This window comes from Palaemon carinicauda, chromosome 41, assembly GCF_036898095.1.
Source record: "Palaemon carinicauda isolate YSFRI2023 chromosome 41, ASM3689809v2, whole genome shotgun sequence".
Lineage (NCBI taxonomy): Eukaryota > Metazoa > Arthropoda > Malacostraca > Decapoda > Palaemonidae > Palaemon > Palaemon carinicauda.
The window spans coordinates 3,300,038-3,321,887 of NC_090765.1; the positions used below are offsets into that span (position 1 = coordinate 3,300,038).

At 39.4% G+C, this 21,850-nt stretch overlaps 1 protein-coding gene across 1 annotated transcript in view; it reads left to right on the forward strand.

Moving 5' to 3' along the window:
• Positions 1–21,850, forward strand: part of Membrin (golgi SNAP receptor complex member 2) — a 155,622-nt gene that overhangs the window by 117,299 nt on the left and 16,473 nt on the right. Inside the window, exon 4 of the mRNA XM_068364602.1 lies at positions 14,184–14,336. Coding sequence (XP_068220703.1) covers positions 14,184–14,336 — 153 coding nt within the window. The remainder of the gene's footprint in view (positions 1–14,183; positions 14,337–21,850) is intronic.

The following is a 21,850-nucleotide window of genomic DNA, read 5'->3' on the forward strand; positions in this document are numbered from 1 at the left end:
CTAGTAATAATGATAATAATTATAATTGGCCAATGCTTCTCCATCAGTCACATGTCAAGAGGTTGCACACAGCAATATCTTGCCAGGTCCTTCATGGTTGAAGTTTATCAAGCATTGCCTCCAAGAGAAGGAATTTTCAAGATATACTGCTAAACAGATTTCAGGGTACCTCAGTAAATCCTCCACAGTAGTGTACCAGGCAAAGTGGTCCCTCTTCTGTCATTGGTGTTGTGGAAGGGACATTGCCTTGCTTGAGGACACTATTCCCCAGATTGCAGACTTTTTAGTTTTCTTATGAGAGGAGAAACTTCTCTCAGTCGTTGCTGTGAAAGGCTATAACTCATCCTGGAGTCAGGTGTTTCACTGAAGGAAAATGATCTCTCCTCATCAAGGTGATTAGTGTTTGATAAGGAGTTTTGAATGGTTTGCCTGCCACGGGAATTCAAACTGCCAATTTGAAGTGTGATTAAGTTTTTTGGTCACTTAAGATGGCACCATATGAACCCTTAGGTAAATTCTCAGATAGGGATCTAGTTTTTAAGACAGTTTTCTTATTAGCCTTGGCATCTTTTAATAGAGTAAGTGAACTTTACAGACTCTACTACTTAACTTAGTTTTAACACTCAGGAGGGGGAGGCAACTGTCTTTCTGTTATGTACAGTACCTGATTTTTATTGCAAAAACACAGAATCCATCCATTAATGACAATCAATTTGACCCCATCTTCATATCTTCTCTCAGGGAGGTAACATGATATGGATGATTTGTTTGAATAGGCAATGTGACTTTACTTAAAGCGTACATGTCATTGTTGTCCGAAAATAGTCTTTTCGTCAGTACTGGAGAAAAAAAGAAAGTACCATATCTCTGTGGCTTCGGGAACCCATCATGCATGCATACGAGTCTCAGGGAGACCCATTTATACCTTCTGATCCCAAAGCCCATGATGTCAGAAGAATTGCTGTCACAATGGCTTTCTGCAAACACCATTCATTGCCAGAAGTCCTTATAAACTGTTGTGTGGAAGAGAGAAACCACCTTAACTGCTCACAATTTAAAGGACTACCTGCACCCATAGGTCTCTGGACACTTTTTCTATTGGACATTTGGTAGCTTTCCAGCAAATGGTGTAGTGAACCCACTCCATGTAGGATAGTTAGCATAGTTTCTAAATTAACAATTAGACCCCATAAATTGTGTTTATGCGAGAGTAGAACATCTGGCCATCTTTATTCTTTTTTCGTCGTCATCTTCTTTTGGGATCACCATGTACGACGTTACTTCTGGTCGGACACTTATACAGGTAAGCTCATCAGTGTCGGGTAGTTTTTTCGAGTAGAAGTGTTGTCCTTATATTCCTTTCGAGGGGTATCGTGATTAGTCTGGAAGTCCAAAATCATATATATACTGTAGCTGTCTCTTTGACATTCACAGACGAGAGCATCTAACATGGTGGGCCGTGACCCATCATAACCTATTCATGGGGCACGGTAGGCAAGGGTGATCCACTGTTTATTCACCTTACTAGGTTATGCATGTCCACCCTGGGTTATTTGTTGGCTAGATGGCTGTTTCTCTCAAGCTTTCTCAACTGACAGTAGAGATCCACTAGCTGGTAGTGCTCAATCCGATCACTCTAGCACCCTGCTTGATTCCAGGCAAAAGAACATCAGGGGCAAACAAACTGAGCAGGGTGAAGCAGACCATTGATCTAGAATTGTCTTTGCATCTTCATATAGCGAGCAATATCCGACCATTGAGGAGTTCTCCTATAGTTGGCCTATTCCCACCTTCGTTAATGGGAAGTTAACGATATTTTGCTCACCAATGCTAGACCCGGAACCAGAGTTTGAGGATGCCTTTCAGCATCCGTGGGACGTCATCAATGTCTAGGCTTTTCACTGTTCTACCTGATTAGTAGTGTCTTGAATCAAGTCTGGTCCATTCCTAACCTGGTATGACTGTAATAGCACTGAAAGGGCCCCAAGTAGAATGGTACCTGGACCTTTTGAATTCCCCCGAATAGAGGATCTTAGGGTATTACTTCCTTTGTCCGATGGGGTCCACCAATCACACTCCGAGAGATCCTACAACTTGGTGGAATCCCTTTGGCTTCATGCGTGAAAGTTATCCAACATCTCTTAGAGAGACTTTTCGCGTGAAGTTGCACGAGAGGTATCAGGATACATCTGGGAATCTGGACTTCGGTGGGCTATCTTCTGTAGTTGGGGAAGGGGATTTTCTCCTTGGAGACCTTTATGCCATGGTTAGCAGAATTTTCGCTTTACCTCCGAAGGCAAAAGCTCTGCTCAGTATCGGCGGTGAGAAGGCACCACTTGGCATTAAAGTCAGGTCTTTATGCTGAAGGGAATTGATGTTGGTGCTCAGCAAAACTCTCCATGTTCATACAAAGTTTTAAACAGTCCTGTCCTTCAAAAGATATGAGACTACCACCTTTAGATGTTAATAAGGTTTTGCTATCCCATAAGAGAACACCTTTGAACTGTTGAAGTGTATCTCACACGCAAACCATCCCTTGAAAAGCAAGTTAGCGAGCTTCATGAGATTTTGTTTTTTCTCTCATACTGAATGCCAGGGACAGGTCTTTTCCTTCTTTGTCCCTGAGCTTCTAGCTAAAACTCAGAATCCATCAGTTCTCAATTCCATGATTCCTTTGTCTTGGATCGCAAGCCTTGTAGCCGACAATCTTGATCAGCTATTTTTGGGATGTGTAAGAGTGCTGGACTGTTACCTTAAACACTCATAAACAACTTTTTTTTGCTGAGGGAAGTCATAGATTGTACCCATTCACCATTCTCACCACCTGTTCCAGGAAGATCTCATAGTCACACAGTAAAACTAACGATATGAGGGGAGTAGCTATGGCCCTGTTATTCCATAAGAATCTCTGTGGTGCAGATGCTCGTAGCAGGCATGTGGAAACATCAGACAACATTTACTGTGGGAATCAACCTACAGGTCCACAGAGGCCTTATTGCCAGAACCTGTAGTAGGTACACAGCAGGTGGTACAGTATAGTTGCCTTGGCACCTTTCACAGGACTTTATAGCATCTGATCGAGAATGGAGATTACATATTAGACTGGGATGAAAGTGAAGAATGACTAGCCCTTTCCTTTTTCTTTCAGCTTCCCTTCTAATGGGACCCAGCATCAAAATTCCTGTCAGGGTGAATAAATTGGTTTCCAAGTAAGCCCCACTTTACTTGTAGCTTTCCTATTACTGTACGTGGTATAGAATTGTTATTCCACACATTCTTTACAAGTTGGGGTGTGTTGTTACCAGAAAAACTCATTTGGATACGTATGTCTCACGGTTGGAACCAGGCAAAGCCATTGACATACATATACAGTACCTTCTTGTTACGACCCAGAGATTTTCTGCTCTGCATCCTTTGTTACACGACCCGTTTTCCCAGTGGTATTGTCAAACCTTAGATGCATAAGATGTAAAGTAACCTTACCTTTGTACCACTTAAAAGGATCCGAGTTCTGGTAACTGGATAAGATTCCAGCCGGTTAGAAGAAGCCTTCCTCCAACCTAAGGAGGAATCTCGTATGCAATAGACAAAGGTTTCTATTTGTGCCGGAACAAAGAACAAATTTGGAGATGATTTGTAATTTTCCTAACCGAGTCATTTACTCGTACTTTCCCGCCATCACCTACACCTTAGAACCACTCTTGCAATCTCCAGTCAGACATTCCGACTTAAAAGCAATCTGAGCAAAAAGAAAATTGACAAGTTGTCTGGTCAGATTGCAGTGCAACATAGAGCAATTTACAGGACATCCACATTTGCAAAGAATTTGATAGATGCAACATATGAGATTGCATAGATCTATGCCAAATGTGAGAAGCTTTTTACAAATGCAGATTATTAAAGTATATTTCTTGGCATCAACAGAGAAAATGTAATGTGCTATCAGTAATAACGATTCAACTTTCAAACAAACCATAGGCTTATAACTATCGGACACAATCACAGTGAGGAGGACTGAAGAAATCGGCAATAATATTCATCGTCAATTAATTACAGATCTTTCAGCTGTTCATATTTTAGCCTTGAATTGTACGAAAGCACAGATATTTGTGATGCTGCACAGTTATATGTTTAGGCATGATTTCCAAAAGAAGACTTACTCCGGGAAGAATTATTGTGCCTGTTATTATTATATGGCCAAATTAAATGAGAAGACGTATTGACTGCACTATTGTAATTTTTTCTGACAATAACCTAAAAGGGTCTTAACATGATTTGCGTTTGTACTGACGGTATCCCAACATAAGAGACAAAGAGAATGGTTTCATTGGATTAATGAGAAAAAAAAGAGTAAATTCCAATATTTTGCCACATCCCTTTGTATAATTCACCAAGATGCACATGTGGCAAAACAAAAAACTGTGAACTTGTAAATGTAATGCAGCTGGTTGCTAGGACGGTATTTTTTTTTTTTAAGGTTATTGAATCATCGTCATTTTCGTGAACTACTGGCTGAATATGACAAAGAATATGGAGATTCAATAATGCATAATGAAGTGACATGGTTATTTCAAGGCAGAATGCTTGAACAATTCTTGACTCTCCTGCCTCAAATTCGTGAATTAACTGCAAGCAAAGGAAGAGTTGAATCTGAACTTGCGAATACTAAGGGGGATAATGAAACGTGCAAGCTTAACTGATCTCACCTGCCACCTTGATGCACTAAATTTGAAGTTATAAGGGCGCGGTAAATATCCACCTACAATTTTAGGTATGGTCATAGCATTTCAAAACAAGATTACATCACTTTTCACACCAGACATACAATTTGCTTTTTTTACAAACATTAGAAAAGCCACACTTTAAATCCAGAACTGTTGCAAAGTTTCAATTGTCACATTTGAGAATGCATTGAAAGATTTGGGAAAGGAGTTTGAGTCAATATTTATGTGTGCAATGAAATACAAAGAATTCTTCACTTTGATTGAGACCCCATTTAATGTGCATGTTTCAACCTCGAGTTCTATACTTGCTAAAATAGGCCCTGATCGTAATTCTGTGGAATCTGATATCGGGCTGTATTTAAATGAAGCGTTGATATCCATTTTAAAATCAGGTGGAGAAAATTTCTGGCATATGGTCCATGATATGAACTACCCAGTTTTGAGGCAGACTGTGCAGAAAGTCACATACTATTTTCTGAGCACATACACTTTTAAATCTAAATTTTCAATATTAAACTTACCCGATGATCATATAGCTGTCAGCTCTGGCGGAATACGCCAGCGATCGCTATACAGGTGGGGGTGTACATCAACAGCGCCATCTGTCAAGTAGGTACTCAAGTACTCGATGTCAACATAGAACCAATTTTCTCTCTGTCGTGCCACTGGCAAGACCTACTAAATACGCTGTTACTTACTGGATTTGTTTTCACAACGATTTGGTGAAGTACACTATTCCAGTTTTGAGCTTTCGCTATGCAGGGGTTTTATCTTCATTTCAAAACTTGAACTCGTTTTGGATAGATTTAATTATGGTGACGAAGAGAGTATGGACTCTCTTTCACTTTTAAATGGATGACCCTTCCCTAGACGGAAGTGTGTTTAGGTTTTTGGTAATTTTGCCTAACACATTATAGATCTATATATTTTATATCTCTCCGCCTTTATAGGCCTCTTCGATTAACTTTCCATTTATTATAAACATATAACAATAAATTTTTATGTTTGTTTATATGCGACCTTTCCTGATAGTAGGCGGTCCTAACTTGGAACCGAAGTTAATTAACATTGAGCCCGTTATATCGTATTTAACCTTTAAAGAATTTAATACTTTTTAAATTTTAATGTTTTATGAAAGAATTTCTTTGATAGTCTCGTACTGTTTTCAAAGATGAACTAACGTTTAGTTTTTAGTCTACGCAGTTGTTGACGTTCAGGACGTTCAACATGCGCTCTATCGTTACGATAGAGAGAGAGTGTATCACGGTTTCACTTTGCAGTAAGAGTAAACCGATTCTGGCGTTTCGTTCATTCTTTCTTAGCTTAAATGGTTTAAATTCTAAATTAAAGGAACTTTTTATTTGGAAAACCTTTCAGTTTTTTCCTTTAGCAAATAACATGTTTTAACGATATATAATTGGGCTCTTCTCTCAGGTGCGAAATCAAGAGAGAAAGAGAGAGAGAGATAGAGACGGAGGGAGAGAGAGGAGAATAAACGTTTCGTTCAAGCTGGTAACGTTGTTCTCGTTTTTTACTCTCCTCCCTAGTCGCTGTAGGGGAAGAAGGTAAAACGTTTCTAGGGTTTTATTCTTGTTCCCAGGCTATGTGCGGTGAGAGATTGTAAACGTAGTTTATTTGATCTAGTGTTTAGTCTCTTTCCCAGCCACTGAATTCTTTATCTTTATTTATGTTTTCTGTTGCATTGTACGACTGTTTTCGCAATTACTACCTTTTAATGAAGGATAGGATTGCGTGTTTCAGGTAGACATCAGTTAAAGTTTCGATTTCAGTGAAATAAGTGCAAAACAGAAAATCAAAGTGATAAAGTGATATGCGCAAAGTGTTACAGTGTTGCGTCCGAGGGTTCGTCTGTTCGTGCCAGTCGTTCACCTAGTCCGGGACCTCTTACAAGCTCCCAAGCCCAGGGGAGAAGTAATGTCGAACGACTTATGGGTTCCACAGGCCTTGATCAACGAACAGACGTTTTTCCCTCCGTGGTTTCGGGCGTATCTACCCAAGTTCGCCCCACCTACACAAAGACGAGAGAGCCTATTTATTCCTCGTCTGCGGAAGAGGTTTCTCGTAAGAAACCATGGACCACATCTCGCAACTTTTAAGTGCAAGTCGGTCCCTTCCGCGCAAGTCCAACGGCCCAGGTGTAGCCACTGGGTCAGTTCGGACTCGCTGCAGTCATCCGACGACTGCACACCTCCCAAGAGAGGTAAGGTGGTACCGCAACAGGCAGTAACTCCGTCTGTTGCCGCACCAGCTGTTTTAGACCCTCAGTCACAACGGACAGTAGCTCCGTCTGTTGCCGCTTTTGTAGACCCTAAGTGGTCTTTACTGCAGTCTATGCAGACTCAGTTAGCTGCGGTTATGCAGGAGTTTCGTGCGGAGAAGGTTGACACTGCTCCCGTTAGCCTACAACCTGCCACGGTTGTGCGCCCAGCTCACGCTGAGGCTGCCTGCTCCCACACTCCGGCTGCGGAGAGCTCCACCACCGATGCGCAGTCGACCCTGCCAGACGCATGTTGATGTTAGCCGACGTGCGGCTCCCTCCGTTGACATGCGTGAGCTACCGCATCAGCAGTGGGAAGGTGGAGTCAAGCTGCCGTGTTTTGACGCGATGCGTTAGTTTCCGCAACCCACGGCAGTCCCCACCACGCACCACCACTCCGCTTTGGTTGTTGCCTGCTCCCACACTCCGACTGCGGAGAAGGTTGACGATGCACCCGTTTGCCTACAACCTGCCACGGTTGTGCGCCCAGCAGACGCTGCGGCTGCCTGCTCCCACACTCTTGTTGTGAGAGCTCCTCCACCCATGCGCAGTCGACCCTGCCAGACGCATGCTGACTCCCACAGACACACGGAGCACTCCGTTGCCGTGCGTGAGCTACCACAAGCTGCCGTGTTTTGACACGGTGTGTCAGCCTCCGCAACCCACTGTGGTTACCGCCACTCGCCCGCAGCAGACTAGTCAGTCAGGAGTTGAGGCTTCCCCACACAGCTTTGGTTGTTGCCAGCTCACAGACTGTCAAGCAGTTACATGACGTTGCCTTCTGGTCTGCTACTAATGCACCAGTGCTGTATGTCCTCGCGCACCTGTTGTGGTTGACAGTTCAGTTTTTTGACAGTTCACAGACTGTCAGGCAGTTACATAACGTTGCCTTCTGGTCTGCTGCTAATGCACCAGTGCTGTATGTCCTCACGCACCTGTTGTGGTTGACAGTTCAGTTTTTGACAGTTCACAGACTGTCAAGCAGTTACATAACGTTGCCTTCTGGTCTGCTGCTTAAGCACCAGTGAGACCCTCACTGAGATAACCTAGCTTTTCTCGGACATGGTTCCTGTAGATGAGAAAGTGCTGTTCTCCCTCCTACTGATATTCCTTTGAGGACTCTGTCATTTGGAGAGGAGCCTTAAGCTGCTTAGCCTCCTATGGACTTTAATTAAAGCATAACAAGGCTTCCAGGGATGGTAAATGGTTCCGCTTCAGTCGCTAACCCCGTCTGTTGCCACACCTGCTCCCGTAGACCCTAATGGGCTTTGCTGCAAGACATGCAGTCCAAGCTTGTGTCCTTGATAGAGGATTTTTTACGGAAAAGAACCTTCTGGCCAACAACCTTCCTACCGGTTGGTTGTGCGCCCTGTTGACGCTGAGGTATCCTACTCGCGTCCGCCAGTTGAGGTGGTTCCTCCACCGATGCGACCCAGTGTGGGTTGCCAGTCGCACGTTGACGTTAAGCGACTCTCGGAGGTGGTTGTGGACGTTCAGTGTGTCACTAGGAAGACGTTCAACAACCAGCAGAGGTGACTTGTTGTGACGCAGTGCGGCAACCTCAGCAACCCGGTAGGGGGTTGACTGCACAACCCAGACAGTCTAGACAGTTTCGGGTTGACGCTGTACTTCCTCGCGTCCCCATGGTTGACAGTTCACAGACTGTGCAGCAGTACCATGAGATTGTGTCCGGCTCCGTCACGCATCCACCAGTGCGACCGGATTCAGTGAGTCAGACGTTGCCCACTCCGTTGCCGTTTCCTCATCAGTTTCGGATGAGGAACCCTCTGATGAGGACATTGCTGAACAAGACGATCAACCCCCAGCCCTGCTATCCATCCAGAAGATGCTGAAGAAGGAACGCTGCCCTGTCAGGCTGTGGATGAGTCTGGTTAGGACACTGTCATCCGTGGTTCAATTTGTGTCACTTGGAAGACTACACCTCCGTCCTCTTCTGTATCATCTAGCTTTTCACTGGAAAAGGACAAGACGCTAGAAGCGGTCTCGATCCCGGTTTCCGGAAAGATAAAGTCTGGTCTGACTTGGTGAAAGGACTTTATCAACCTTTGAAAGGATCTTCCCCTGACTGTTCAGACTCCCAACCACGTTCTCTTCTCGGACGCATCGGACGTAGGCTGGGGTGCGACATTAGGCGGTAGGGAATGCTCGGGATTATGGAACTCGAGTCAAAGGACAATGCATTTCAACTGCAAGAAGCTACTGGCAGTACGTCTGACCTGGAAAAGCTTCAGGTCTCTCCTTCAAGGCAAAGTGGTGGAGGTGAACACGGACAACACCCTGCTTTGACGTACATCTCCAAGCAAGGAGGGACCTACTTTCTGACATGGTACGAGTTCGCAAGAGACCTCCTCACCTGGTCAACAGGTCTAGACTTTTCACTAGTAACGAGGTTCATCCAAGGCAACTTGAATGTCATAGCAGATTGTCTCAGTAGGAAGGGACAAATAATTCCAACAGATTGGACCCTCCACAAGGATGTATGCAAGAGACTTTGGGCCACCTGGGGCCAGCCAACCATAGATCTCTTCGCAACCTCGATGACCAAGAGGCTCCCAATAGTTTGCTCACCTATCCCGGACCCAGCAGTAGTTCATAGAGATGCCGTTCTACTAGATTGGTCACATCTAGATCTATATGCATTCCCTCCGTTCTAGATTGTCAACAAGGTACTGCAGAAGTTCGCCTCTCACGAAGGGACAAAGTTGACGCTAGTTGCTTCCCTCTGGCCCGCGAGAGAATAACTCACCGAGGTACTTCGATGGCTAGTAGACGTTCCCAGAACACTTCCCCTAAGGGTGGACCTGCTACGTCAGCCACGCGTAAAGAAGGTACTCCAAGGCCTCCACGCTCTTCGTCTGACTGCCTTCAGACTATCGAAAGACTCTCGAGAGCTAGAGGTTTTTCGAAGGAGGCAACCAGAGCGTTTGCTAGAGCAAGGAGAACATCCACCCTTAGAGTCTACCAATCGAAGTGGGAAATCTTCCGAAACTGGTGCAAGTCAGTATCCGTATCCTCGACCAGTACCTCTGTAACTCAATAGCTGACTTTCTCTTATATCTGGGGAAAGAACGATCTCTTTCAGCTCCCACTATCAAGGGTTACAGAAGCATGTTGGCATCAGTCTTCCGTCACAGAGGCTTAGATCTTTCCAACAATAAAGATCTACAAGACCTCCTTAAGTCTTTTGAGACCACGAAGGAGCGTCGTTTGGTTACACCTGGTTGGAATTTAGACGTGGTTCTAAGATTCCTTATGTCAGACAGGTTCGAACCGCTTCAATCAGCCTTCCTGAAAGATCTCACCTTCAAGACTCTTTTCCTGATATGCTTAACCACAGCTAAAAGAGTCAGTGAGATTCATGCCTTCAGCAAGAACATCGGATTCTCATCCGAAACAGCTACATGTTCTACAACTTGGTTTTCTAGCCAAACACGAGCTGCCTTCTCGGCCTTGACCAATATCGTTCGATATTCCAAACTTATCGTATGGTTGGAAATGAACTAGAAAGAGTATTATGTCCTGTAAGAGCTCTTAAGTTCTATTTTAAAAACCTTTACGAGGCCCGTCTGAAGCTTTATGGTGTTCAGTTAAGAATCCATCTTTGCCTATGTCAGAGAATTCTTTATCCTATTTTATCAGACTGTTAATACGAGAAGCTCATTCCCATCTGAATGAGGAAGACCAAGCTTGGCTGAAGGTAAGGACACACGAAGTTAGAGCTGTCGCAACTTCCGTGGCCTTTAAACAAAATAGATCTCTGCAAAGTATATTCGACGCAACCTATTGGAAAAGCAAATCAGTGTTCGCGTCTTTTATCTTAAGAATGTCCAGTCTCTTTACGAGAACTGCTACACTCTGGGACCATTCGTAGCAACGAGTGCAGTAGTGGTGAGGGCTCCACCACTACAATTCCCTAATTCCATAACCTTTTTAATCTTTCTCTTGAAATGTTTTATTAATATTTTTGGGTTGTCCGGAAGGCTAAGAAGCCTTTCGCATCCTACTTGATTTGGCGGGTGGTCAAAGTCATTTCTTGAGAAGCGCCTAGATTAAAGGTTTTGATGAGGACCTTTAGTATGGGTTGCAACCCTTCATACTTCAGCTCCTAGGAGTCGCTCAGCATCCTATGAGGATCGCGAGGCTCAGTAAGGAAGACGTACTTAAAAAGGCAGAGTAATTGTTCAAGTCGACTTCCTTACCAGGTACTTATTTATTTTATGCTTGTTATTTTGAATAACTGCTAAAATGAAATACGGAATACTTAGCTCATAATAATGTCAACATGTAATGCTGGTCTCTACCCACCCCACTGGGTGTGAATCAGCTATATGATCATCGGGTAAGTTTAATATTGAAAAATGTTATTTTCATTAGTAAAATAAATTTTTGAATATACTTACCCGATGATCATAAATTAAAGGACCCACCCTTCCTCCCCAATAGAGACACAGTGGACAGAGGAGAAAATTGGTTCTATGTTGACATCGAGTACTTGAGTACCTACTTGACAGATGGCGCTGTTGAAGTACACCCCCACCTGTATAGCGATCGCTGGCGTATTCCGCCCGTAGGTTTTTCTGTCGGGCAGCAGAGCTGACAGCTATATGATCATCGGGTAAGTATATTCAAAAATTTATTTTACTAATGAAAATAACATTTTTCAACTATGAATATTGTGATGAGAAAAAAAGAGAAATAGAGTCACTTGTGTACATTTGGATATATCGTTTATAATAGCGGGTGACCAATAATAATTATATCTTCAAGAAAGAAAAAGGAACACTTTGGTCATCCCAAGTCATTACAGCATTAAATGAAGATACCATATTTATTTTTTAAATCTATATTAGTAATTCTAAGAATTTCAACATAATTAATAAGGTGTGGTTACTAGTTATATTTTATAAATACAGTATGTGGCTTTAGAAACCCACAAAAATTTAATTTAGTTCACACAAACACATTTTATATATATATATACAGTATATATATATATATATATATATATATATATATATATATATATATATATATATATATATATATATATATATATATATATAATATATATATATATATATATATATATATATATATATATATATATATATATATAATATATATATATATATATAATATATATATATATATATATATATATATATATATATATATATATATATATATATATATATATGTATGTATTTCAGCGTATCATTGTTGGTTATGGGGCTCTCACTCTGAGTATGTCTTATACTTTTGGCTCTCTTGAAAATATTTGTGAATACCACTGTGCTAAATGATACTTTTTTATGTCAATAGTAAACTCTCTGCCCATTTATTTCCTAAAGTTGAAAGATCCTCCATGGAGGCTTTTCATCTAAGGCAACACCCACCTATTGAGATTCTACCGCTAGAGTTACATTTGATCCTGTGACTGGCTAGAGCCACTAGACAGTACTATAATGGATCCCCCTCTCTGGTTACGGCTCATCTTTCCTTTGCCTACACATACACTGAATAGTCTAGCTTATTGGAAGTGTCCCTGCTTGGCAGTCACTGGACTGGGGTTTGAGTCCTGCTCAAACTTGTTAGCTCCTTTAGTGTTTGCAACTTCATCTTCCTTGTGAGCTAAGGAGGGGGTGTTTGGGGGAGCCTATAAGTCTACCTGCTGAGTCATCACCAGCCATTACCTGGCCCTCCCTAGTCCTGGTTTTGGTGGAGAGGGGGCTTGGGCACTGATCTTATGTACTGTATGTATGGTCAGTCTCTAGAGCATGTCCTGCCAGCAAAGGCAATGTCACTGTCGAATGCCTCTGCCGTTCATGAGCAACGTTCTAATCTGTCTCATACACCTGACATCACTGAGATTACCAAACAATTTTTCTTCACTCAAAAGGGTTAATTACAGCACTGTAATTGTTCAGTGGCTACTAGCTAAGGGAACAAATCGTATTGAAACAAGAATGGTTATAGATGGTTTCAAATTATTGGAACCTAGATATGTCTACTATAGGCTCTAGAGCCTTTAAATATGCAGCCCCCAAGGCTATACAATAAGCTCCCTTTAGACATCCGAGAGACTGAAGATATTAAGGCTTTCAAGAAGAAACTGAAGACTTTCTTGTTCTCTTAAGTGTTTTGACAGAGTGGATTTAGCAATTAATGAGCAATATGCAGTGTGAAATGCTAAATTCCTTTGAATACATATAATGAAATAACTGTGAAGGCTCTGTTGAGAGTTCCCCTGCTGTATAGAAATAGAAAAGCAGCCCTTGAATTAAAGTAAATAAAGTACTTTCCTCTTAGTTGGGTAAATGAGACTCTTTAGAACGGTAAGCAGCTCTTCTAGGAGAAGGACTCTCCAAAATTAAACTATTGTTCTCTAGTCATGGGTAGTGCCGTAGCCTCTGTACCATGGTCTTCCACTGTCTTGGGGTAGAGTTCTTTTGCTTGAGGGTACACTCAGGCACAGTATTCTATCATATTTTTATTCTTATAGTTTATGATTATATGAAAGATCTATTTTAATGTTGTTACTGTTCATAAAATATTTTATTTTGGTATGTTCAATACTTTCCTGTAGTTTACTTTTTAACTTGTTTCCTTTCCTCACTGGGCTATTTTTCCATGTTGGAGCCCTTAGGCCTATAGCATCCAGTTTTTCTAACTGGAGTTGTAGCTAGCCGGTAATAATGATGATAATAATAATAAAAATAATGATGATGATGATAAATAATTAATAATAACTAATGATGATTAATAATAATAATAATAATAATAATAATAATAATAATGATAATAATAATAATAATAATGATGATAATATAGACAGTAGTAGGATGTATGTAAAAAATCATAAAAATCAGGTCACAGAAGATGATCAAGATCAAATGGGAATCGAGAGAACTTATTACGAATCTATTCCTTCAAAGAGAAATTCTGATGTAAAGATATTAATGATAAAGATTTGTATTTGATAGTTTTATAATGTGGATCTAGAGGTGGAGATTTATTAAAAAGTCTTATATTTCATAATGTAAGAAAATAATTAAATAGAAGGTCAGTACAATAATTGATTTAAAACTTGTAAACTATTTTATCACATATTAAGCATTGCTTTATCAGAACTTTATAAATTATAGTGTTTTATATTTCAGAATTCATTTAGAATGCTTCAGCATCGAAGACAAGTTCGACTTCATGAGGTAGAAGAAAGAGATGCTCTTTTATCTAGAAAATTTACAACCAATGATCAGCAAGAAACTTCAATATTTCTTGATCATGAACTTCAGCATCATGACAAATTAACGGTAGGAACCCACAGTATTACTTTACTGATGTTAGCAGAGATGCTACAAATTTTCCACTCGAAATGTGCCAAGCATACTTGTATGTTTCTTAATGCTGACTGGTAATGTAAGCTAGTTGAGGAATTAGTAAAGCAAAATTACATACTTAGTCTCAGTCCTAGCAAGCATAAAATGTCATCTCAAACCCATTAATTACATAGAGCCCTCATTCGTGGCCTAAATGAACATAGTAGATGTGCATTTTTATGGCTTGAAATTTAGAAGCAGTGTAACTAATGATGAATGTTCACACATGCTTCAATCCATCAATACGTAAAAACTTTCCCCCTTTTAATTTGCATGTCCTTTATAGTAAACATAGTTTTGAAAATCTCCCCATCTTTGCTTTAGAAGTTTGTATTATTATGATTCTGCAAGCCCAAGAGCTCCGACTGGGAAAGCAGCCTATTGCTGAAAGTAAAATGGAGAAGTAACAAACTATAAATAAGAAATAACAAAGGAAATTATGAAATATATTATGATAAGTAACAATGTTTAATAGCCAAGTTGACTATAAACTGTAACTTGATTTAGGTCAACCTGTCTAAAAAGTCGCATTAGTTTAACTAATAACTCTGGGAGATCCTTCCATAATCTGATCACAGCTGGCATAAAACTTCTAGAATACTGTGTCGTATCGAGTCTTGATAGACGAGGCAAATCTATAGAATTAAATGCAAACCTAGTGCTGTACCTTTTACTGGATGATACAGTTTGAAAAGATCTGAATTCAAGAAAATTGGGAGAATCATGAAAAATCTAACATACAGTACATACACAAAGAAGTAACTGAACGATCATGCTAGAGATTGATATTCAAGTCAAGGATAGGGAATGTAGTAGACCACAAGTTTTTGTCCAACAAATTTATTTGCCAAAACTCTTAAAAGACTTTCTCAGTGGGCCAATTTTTCTTTTTTGTGCAATTAAAGAAAAAATAGACAATGTTCTTCAGAATTAAATTTTTAATCAAGAATCACACCTAGAATTTTGAAAGATTTTCATACAGTTAGAGACATTGTCAATGAACAGATCTCTTTGTGGAGGAGCCACTATCTTTGAACTATTTACAGTCATACTTGCAAGTTTTTTACGGTTCAACCACATCCCCTATAATTTGTACCATGTGCTAATTTCAGCTAGATCGTTATCAAGGAATTCAACAGCCATGTCTATATTCAGGGGATGGAATTGATGCAAAGAGAGTAGCATCATCTGCATATACAGTAGGGTCCCGAATTAAGCGTGTTCGAATTACACGATTCCCCTTTTCCACGATCGCTATTTTTCAAAAATAAATTTTCTGTATCCACGAGGCTGTTCAAAGTTCGCGAGTCAAGCACTACAAAATGTATCAAATCTATAGTCTTTTTAAGTATATTGGTAGCCCTAAATACGGTGATTTATAATAAATGTTACAAAACAATATTAACATTACATTTCATTAACATAATTTCATAATGAATAGCCTATTTAAGGATAAAATTCCACATCAACAATGAAATCAACTGTTAACTGTGCGAGTCCAGCTGACAAAATGTAAACAGAAATGTGGTTACGTTCTCGGCAATCTTTATCTTTCTCCAACCTTACGATAATTGTAATGGTAGTGTTAATGATGGTATATTAAAGCATTATTTTTGTTTAGTACAGTATATTTAAAAGCCTTATTTTTCCCTCTGGGCGTTCAAGGTTTTCACGAGTAGACTGGGTTCGTTTATCGGCAGTGAATAGCCTAAACTTCGGTAACGAGTCGTCAATATTTTGTCATATTTTAAACAGTAGGCTATACATTTGATTTGCAAACATTGGTTTTGTAGAGTAGACGGTAAAATAAAATCTAGAGAGAGAGAGAGAGAGAGAGAGAGAGAGAGAGAGAGAGAGAGAGAGAGATTTGATGGCAGAAATCTCTCTCTCTCTCTCTCTCTCTCTCTCTCTCTCTAGATTTTATTTTACCGTCTACTCTACAAAACCAATGTTTGCAAATCAAATGTATACTGTTTAAAATATGACAAAATATTGACGACTCGTTACCGAAGTTTAGGCTATTCACTGCCGATAAACGATAACAAACCCTTTAATGCAAACTAACTGTATCCTTTGATATTCCTCTATATTTATCACGAATTCCTTCTATACCTCCTCAGACGCTCTTATTTCAAATATCTAAATTATTCTTATCACAACTAACACCATCTAGTCATTTTCATTCCATTATATCTATTATTCCTCTGGATCTTATTCCCTTTCCTTATTCTGTTTATTCGATGGGATTCGTTTTTCCCTTTACCGTCTTTCAGAATCTATTTTTAGCCACTGGCAACCAAATCCCCCCTTCCCCCGTCTCCTACCGTCTCCCCTGCGAGTCCACCCAGCCTATCTCATCACTCCCCCCCCCACCCCCTTCATCCTCCCCTGTTCTAGGTCTGTAACCTTCTGCGTCATAATCTCTCTCTCTCTCTCTCTCTCTCTCTCTCTCTCTCTCTCTCTCTCTCTCTCTCTCTCTCTCTCTCTCTCTCGTTATACAATACTTACAAATAGATGAAGAAACCAAAATCGGTTTTCTTGAAGTGTCAATTAATTACAAAACGAAAAAATTATACCGTGTATACATCCATTTCAATCATAGCTTAAAATACGGTAACCGATTTCGTCCGCAAACCACTATTTTTTAGGAAACACCATTCTATTCCAGAAAATTTTTACTCTTTAAATGTCAATTGCGCTATAATAAAACATGTACTTATGTTGTAAAATTTCGGGTGTGTTTTAAAAATCGAGTATTGCTAACTTATTTTTGTTTTACTTTTGGCTGTGATCACATCAGCTGATGTCTAGCTTCCGCGCGAATACAATAACAAAGAATTGTTTACACCATTTCTTAACTTATTCAAACCATCTATACAGTTAATATTACATAAGCACCAATGTGTTATAACCTATCATATTTATTGTTTAGTACTTTAAAACCATCTCTCTCTCTCTCTCTCTCTCTCTCTCTCTCTCTCTCTCTCTCTCTCTCTCTCTCTCTCTCTCTCTCTCTCTCTCTCTCTCATCGAACGTTATAGCGGTAACCTAATTGTTCGGTGACTTTAAAAATACGCCTAGTACTTTCTTCTTTACCTTTTTTGCATATGGATCCATAATTGAGGTGGGTACAAGTTGACTTATAACTGAAGTTAGGAAAAGTATTTTGGATATGGAAAGGACAATTATCTTTCGTAACAGTTTAGAATTATCGTAAGTTATCACTCTGTCATTAGCGGCAGTTTGCTATTGTGGATTAAACGCATAAGGAAAAAAAAATTTCCAGCTTTGCTACGAATTTAGGAATTTATATGGATACGGTAAGTAAAATATTTGTAATAACATAATGTTTACTAAATGTTTGTAATATCATTAGTTATGACTTAGATCATGTGTGTTTAATGCATTCGTTTGTTTATTATGATCGAAGATGGAGCGTAAACAAATGGAAGGTTTCCGTTTCAGGCGGCATCATAAAGAAAAACATTTCATAAATGGCATTCATTTCATTTATTTGAAAGTTCTAATAAAAAATAATTAGAACATTGGTAATAACAAATTCAACATATAATCTATACTTGGTAAAATTGCTGTCAATTCAAAAACACAGATGTATAAATGCGTGTTTCTTCGTTGTGATCAGAGTTAAACGTAAACAAAACATTGGTTGTCGTTTTCTATTCTGCTTTTTAGCGTGTTTAGGAAACGCATGATATAAAATCGCCTTTATTTTGATAATTCTGGATTTTCAATCATACAAGCTAGTCTATAGAGTGATGGTTTTGCTATTCACCAGTTGTATTATACAATAGATATGACAAACATTAAAATTTGTCTGTATTTTGGGTTGTGTTGTAACGGGAAATATATGGTGTTTACACCTATCCTGGTTATAATTTTAACCATTTTTCAAGTTATTAGAACTTTAAAGTATATTAAATGTTTTATTTATTTACAAAAACAATTTGATATTATAAAGAAATACAGTATAGTACAAAGAAAGTATTGGAAATGGGTAGTAAACACATTTGAATAGGCAAATTGCTGGTTGCCATGGCCACAATGGAATTATTTCTGTTAGTTGTGTTTCGAAATTCGCGATTTTCCATTTACACGAGGTCATTAATCGACCAAATTCTCGCATAATTCGGGACCCTACTGTACGAAAAACTTGTTTTCAAGGTCAAACCACATCATTCATATATCATATGAAAAGTAATGAGCTGAGAGCACTGTCCTAAGGAACACCAGATTTGTTCTGGCACCAAATGCAAACCTTACAGCTCCTTACTATGGAGATGTATTTCATTTTAGCAAGGAACAAATCTTAGATATATGCACAAAAGAAATATGGAAGGTTCATAAGATTCCCAGAACCCCTATGATTATTTTAAATTTTGAAGACCTTGATGTATCCTCTCATATATACATAAAAGATGAGAGAATACCAGTTTGCCTTTATAAACAGAAACTTTTGCAGTGCTTCAATTGTTTCAAATTTGGTCATCCCTCTAGGGTATGTAAATACAAAAAGATCTGGGACAATTGTTCTGAACCTGAACATGGATTCTGCACTAATATTGCAAGGTGCACTGATTGTAGCCAGGGTCACAACCCAACCAACAGGAAATGTCTTTGATATCAAATAGAAGAAGCAGCTGTTCACAAGTCAAATGCAGAACATATCGGTGTGGGATGTGCTAAGCGACTTCTAACCAAAACCAAAAGTTATGCCAAATCTTTAAAATTTAAGGATGTGGGACAACCAGAAAGAATTACATCAGTTAGACTAGGAAATGTAAAGCATCCTATTGCTTAATCATCTCGCAAGGCTATTACCAATTCCTCCTCATTTAGACCCGGAGCCTCTTATCAAACAGGCACCACCGCCTTCCTCTAAGTCTCCCACACCTCGGATGAACAGCCCAAGGCTCTCGTCTCAGGAAGCATCATTGTTAGATCTAGGGGAGGAATCGTATGCTAGGGAGCTACTGGATGTACCTGTCATGATGGAGGTACAGAATCCTAATAGCTCTCCATCTTTCAATCAAAAAAGAGGGAGACCACCATCCCTCTCCCTTCCAAGGAGAAATGCAAAAATTCCTATTGCAAATAGATACAATATTTTATCTGAAAAAGATTAATCTTCAAAAAATTTAGATATATCAAAGATTAATGTTGAGGTTCAGCATCCCCTTGACAAATAAATAGAAGGCTGCTAAGAAAAATGTCAACCCAAGTTTAGCAAGACCTACTTTTTCTTAGAGAGTATCAGAGACTCCCATCAATTAAAAAACTAAGGATGGAAGACTTCTAAGGAATCTTCAAAAAAAAATAGAATTTATTTTCTCATCAATTTTACGGTGGAAATGTCAAGCTCTTAGGCTAAATATGAAGAACTTGAGCTCCTGATTCATGAACACTTGCCCATAACTATATGTCTACAAAAGAGCAAACTTGATGATAATATTCCTTGTTCTTACGAATATATCAGTTATAGGACACCATATGATCAACCAATAGGGAGTCATTTCAAAAGTCATATACGCTCGTTGAGATGTTCCCCAAATATCTTTGTCTATTCGTAAACCTCTGCAGGCAGAGGTTGTACAGATTGATATAGGAAGGAAATACACAATTTGTTATCTTTACTTGCCTCCAAATGGTAACATCTCATATGATAATTTTGTATATGTGATTCAACAACTCTGTCAACCTTTTCTCTTACTGGGAGACTTGAATGGTAGACATCCTTTATGGGGCGATGTTTTAGTAAACACAAGGGGCAATATTATTCCATCAATTGTGGAAAATGAAGATGTGGGACTACTTAATACAGGAGCGGCCCCACACTTTCATGTTCAGATAGCTACCCTGTCAGGCATTGACCTTTCAATTGCAAGGTCCAACTGCCTTCTCGATTTTGAATGGAGAATGTTAGGTGATTGGCATATTAGTTATCATGCTCCAATTATTATAAATACAAACAATAATCCACCCTTTCAGAGATTGCCTTGATGGAACCTTGACAAAGCACTGGAATAAATTTCGGGAGCCAAGTGAAATTGAAGGGATTGCAGAAGAATTTGAAAGTATAGATGATGCCATAGACATACTGCTCCACATGCAGCAGGAGTCAAGTCAGTTCCAAAATCCACAGGGTTATTCAAACGGTGACTAGTCCCCTGGTGGTCTTCAGAACTAACTGCCTTGCACAGAGCCACAAGATCTTTGGCTCGATTGCTTAGGCGCTGTACTGAGGAGAACTTAGTAATACTGTATATAAGAAATGTAGAGCTTTAGAGCACAGTTTTGTTGTGCAAGGAAAGAAGCTAGGTGCCAGTCTCGGATATCATTTGTTTCCTTCGTCAATAGTAGGACACCACCATCTTCTGAATGTAGGAAAGTGGAAAAGATAGCTGGCAAATTTACCCCCAACCCACCATCTATGTTGAAGGTAAATGGTCAGTATGTGACTGGAGAAACTGAGGCTAGCAATGCTTTGGCTGAATATTTCTCCACTGTATCATGTGAGTGTGATACAGCTCCTAGTTATCACTATAGAAACATTGAAGAACGGAAAATGTAAAATTGTACAACAGAAAAGAAGAAATCTTACAATGCTCTTTTTACCAAAAGGGAATTTGATTCCGCAATTGCTATGGGCAATAATACAGCCCCTGGACCCAATGGCATTCCATATTCAATGATTAAGCATGTACCTTTTAATACTAAGTTATATATTCTAAGCATTATTAACAAAATACGGCATGATCATAGTTATCCAATTGTTTGGGAACTATCCATTATTTTAGCAATTTCAAAACCTGGTAAGAATAAGTTTTTAGCTTCAAACTACTGACCAATTGCATTGTCATCTTGTTTATGTAAGATCATGGAGAAGATGGTCAATGGAAAACTGATGTGGTACCCGGAGAAGAAAGGTATTTTATTACCTATCCAGTCTAGTTTTAGAAAAATGCACTAGACAACTGATATGTTGGTACGACTGGAATCCTCGGTTTGCGAACCTTTGCTTCCAAATACCACCATGTAACAGTCATTTTTTTTTTACCTGAAAAGGCATATGATACTGCATGGAGATATGGTATACTTAGAACCATTCATAATTTGGGATTGGGAGGAGAGCTACCATTATTCATTCAAGCAATTGTTTCACATATTTTTTCAAGTATAGTAGGTGAAACTACATCAGAGAAGAAATGTCTGGAAGAAGGATTTCTCCAGGTAGTGCGCTGAGTGTAACCTTATTTGCATTAGCCATTAATGAGGTATCCTCTGTCATCCCCCCAAGATATTCTTTCAACACTATTTTTAGATGATCTCTCCATATCACTTGCTGGAGCTAGAATAGCATTGGTTGAGAGAAACCTACAACTATCAGTTTACGAAATTATTCCATGGGTCTATATAAATGGATTTAAGTT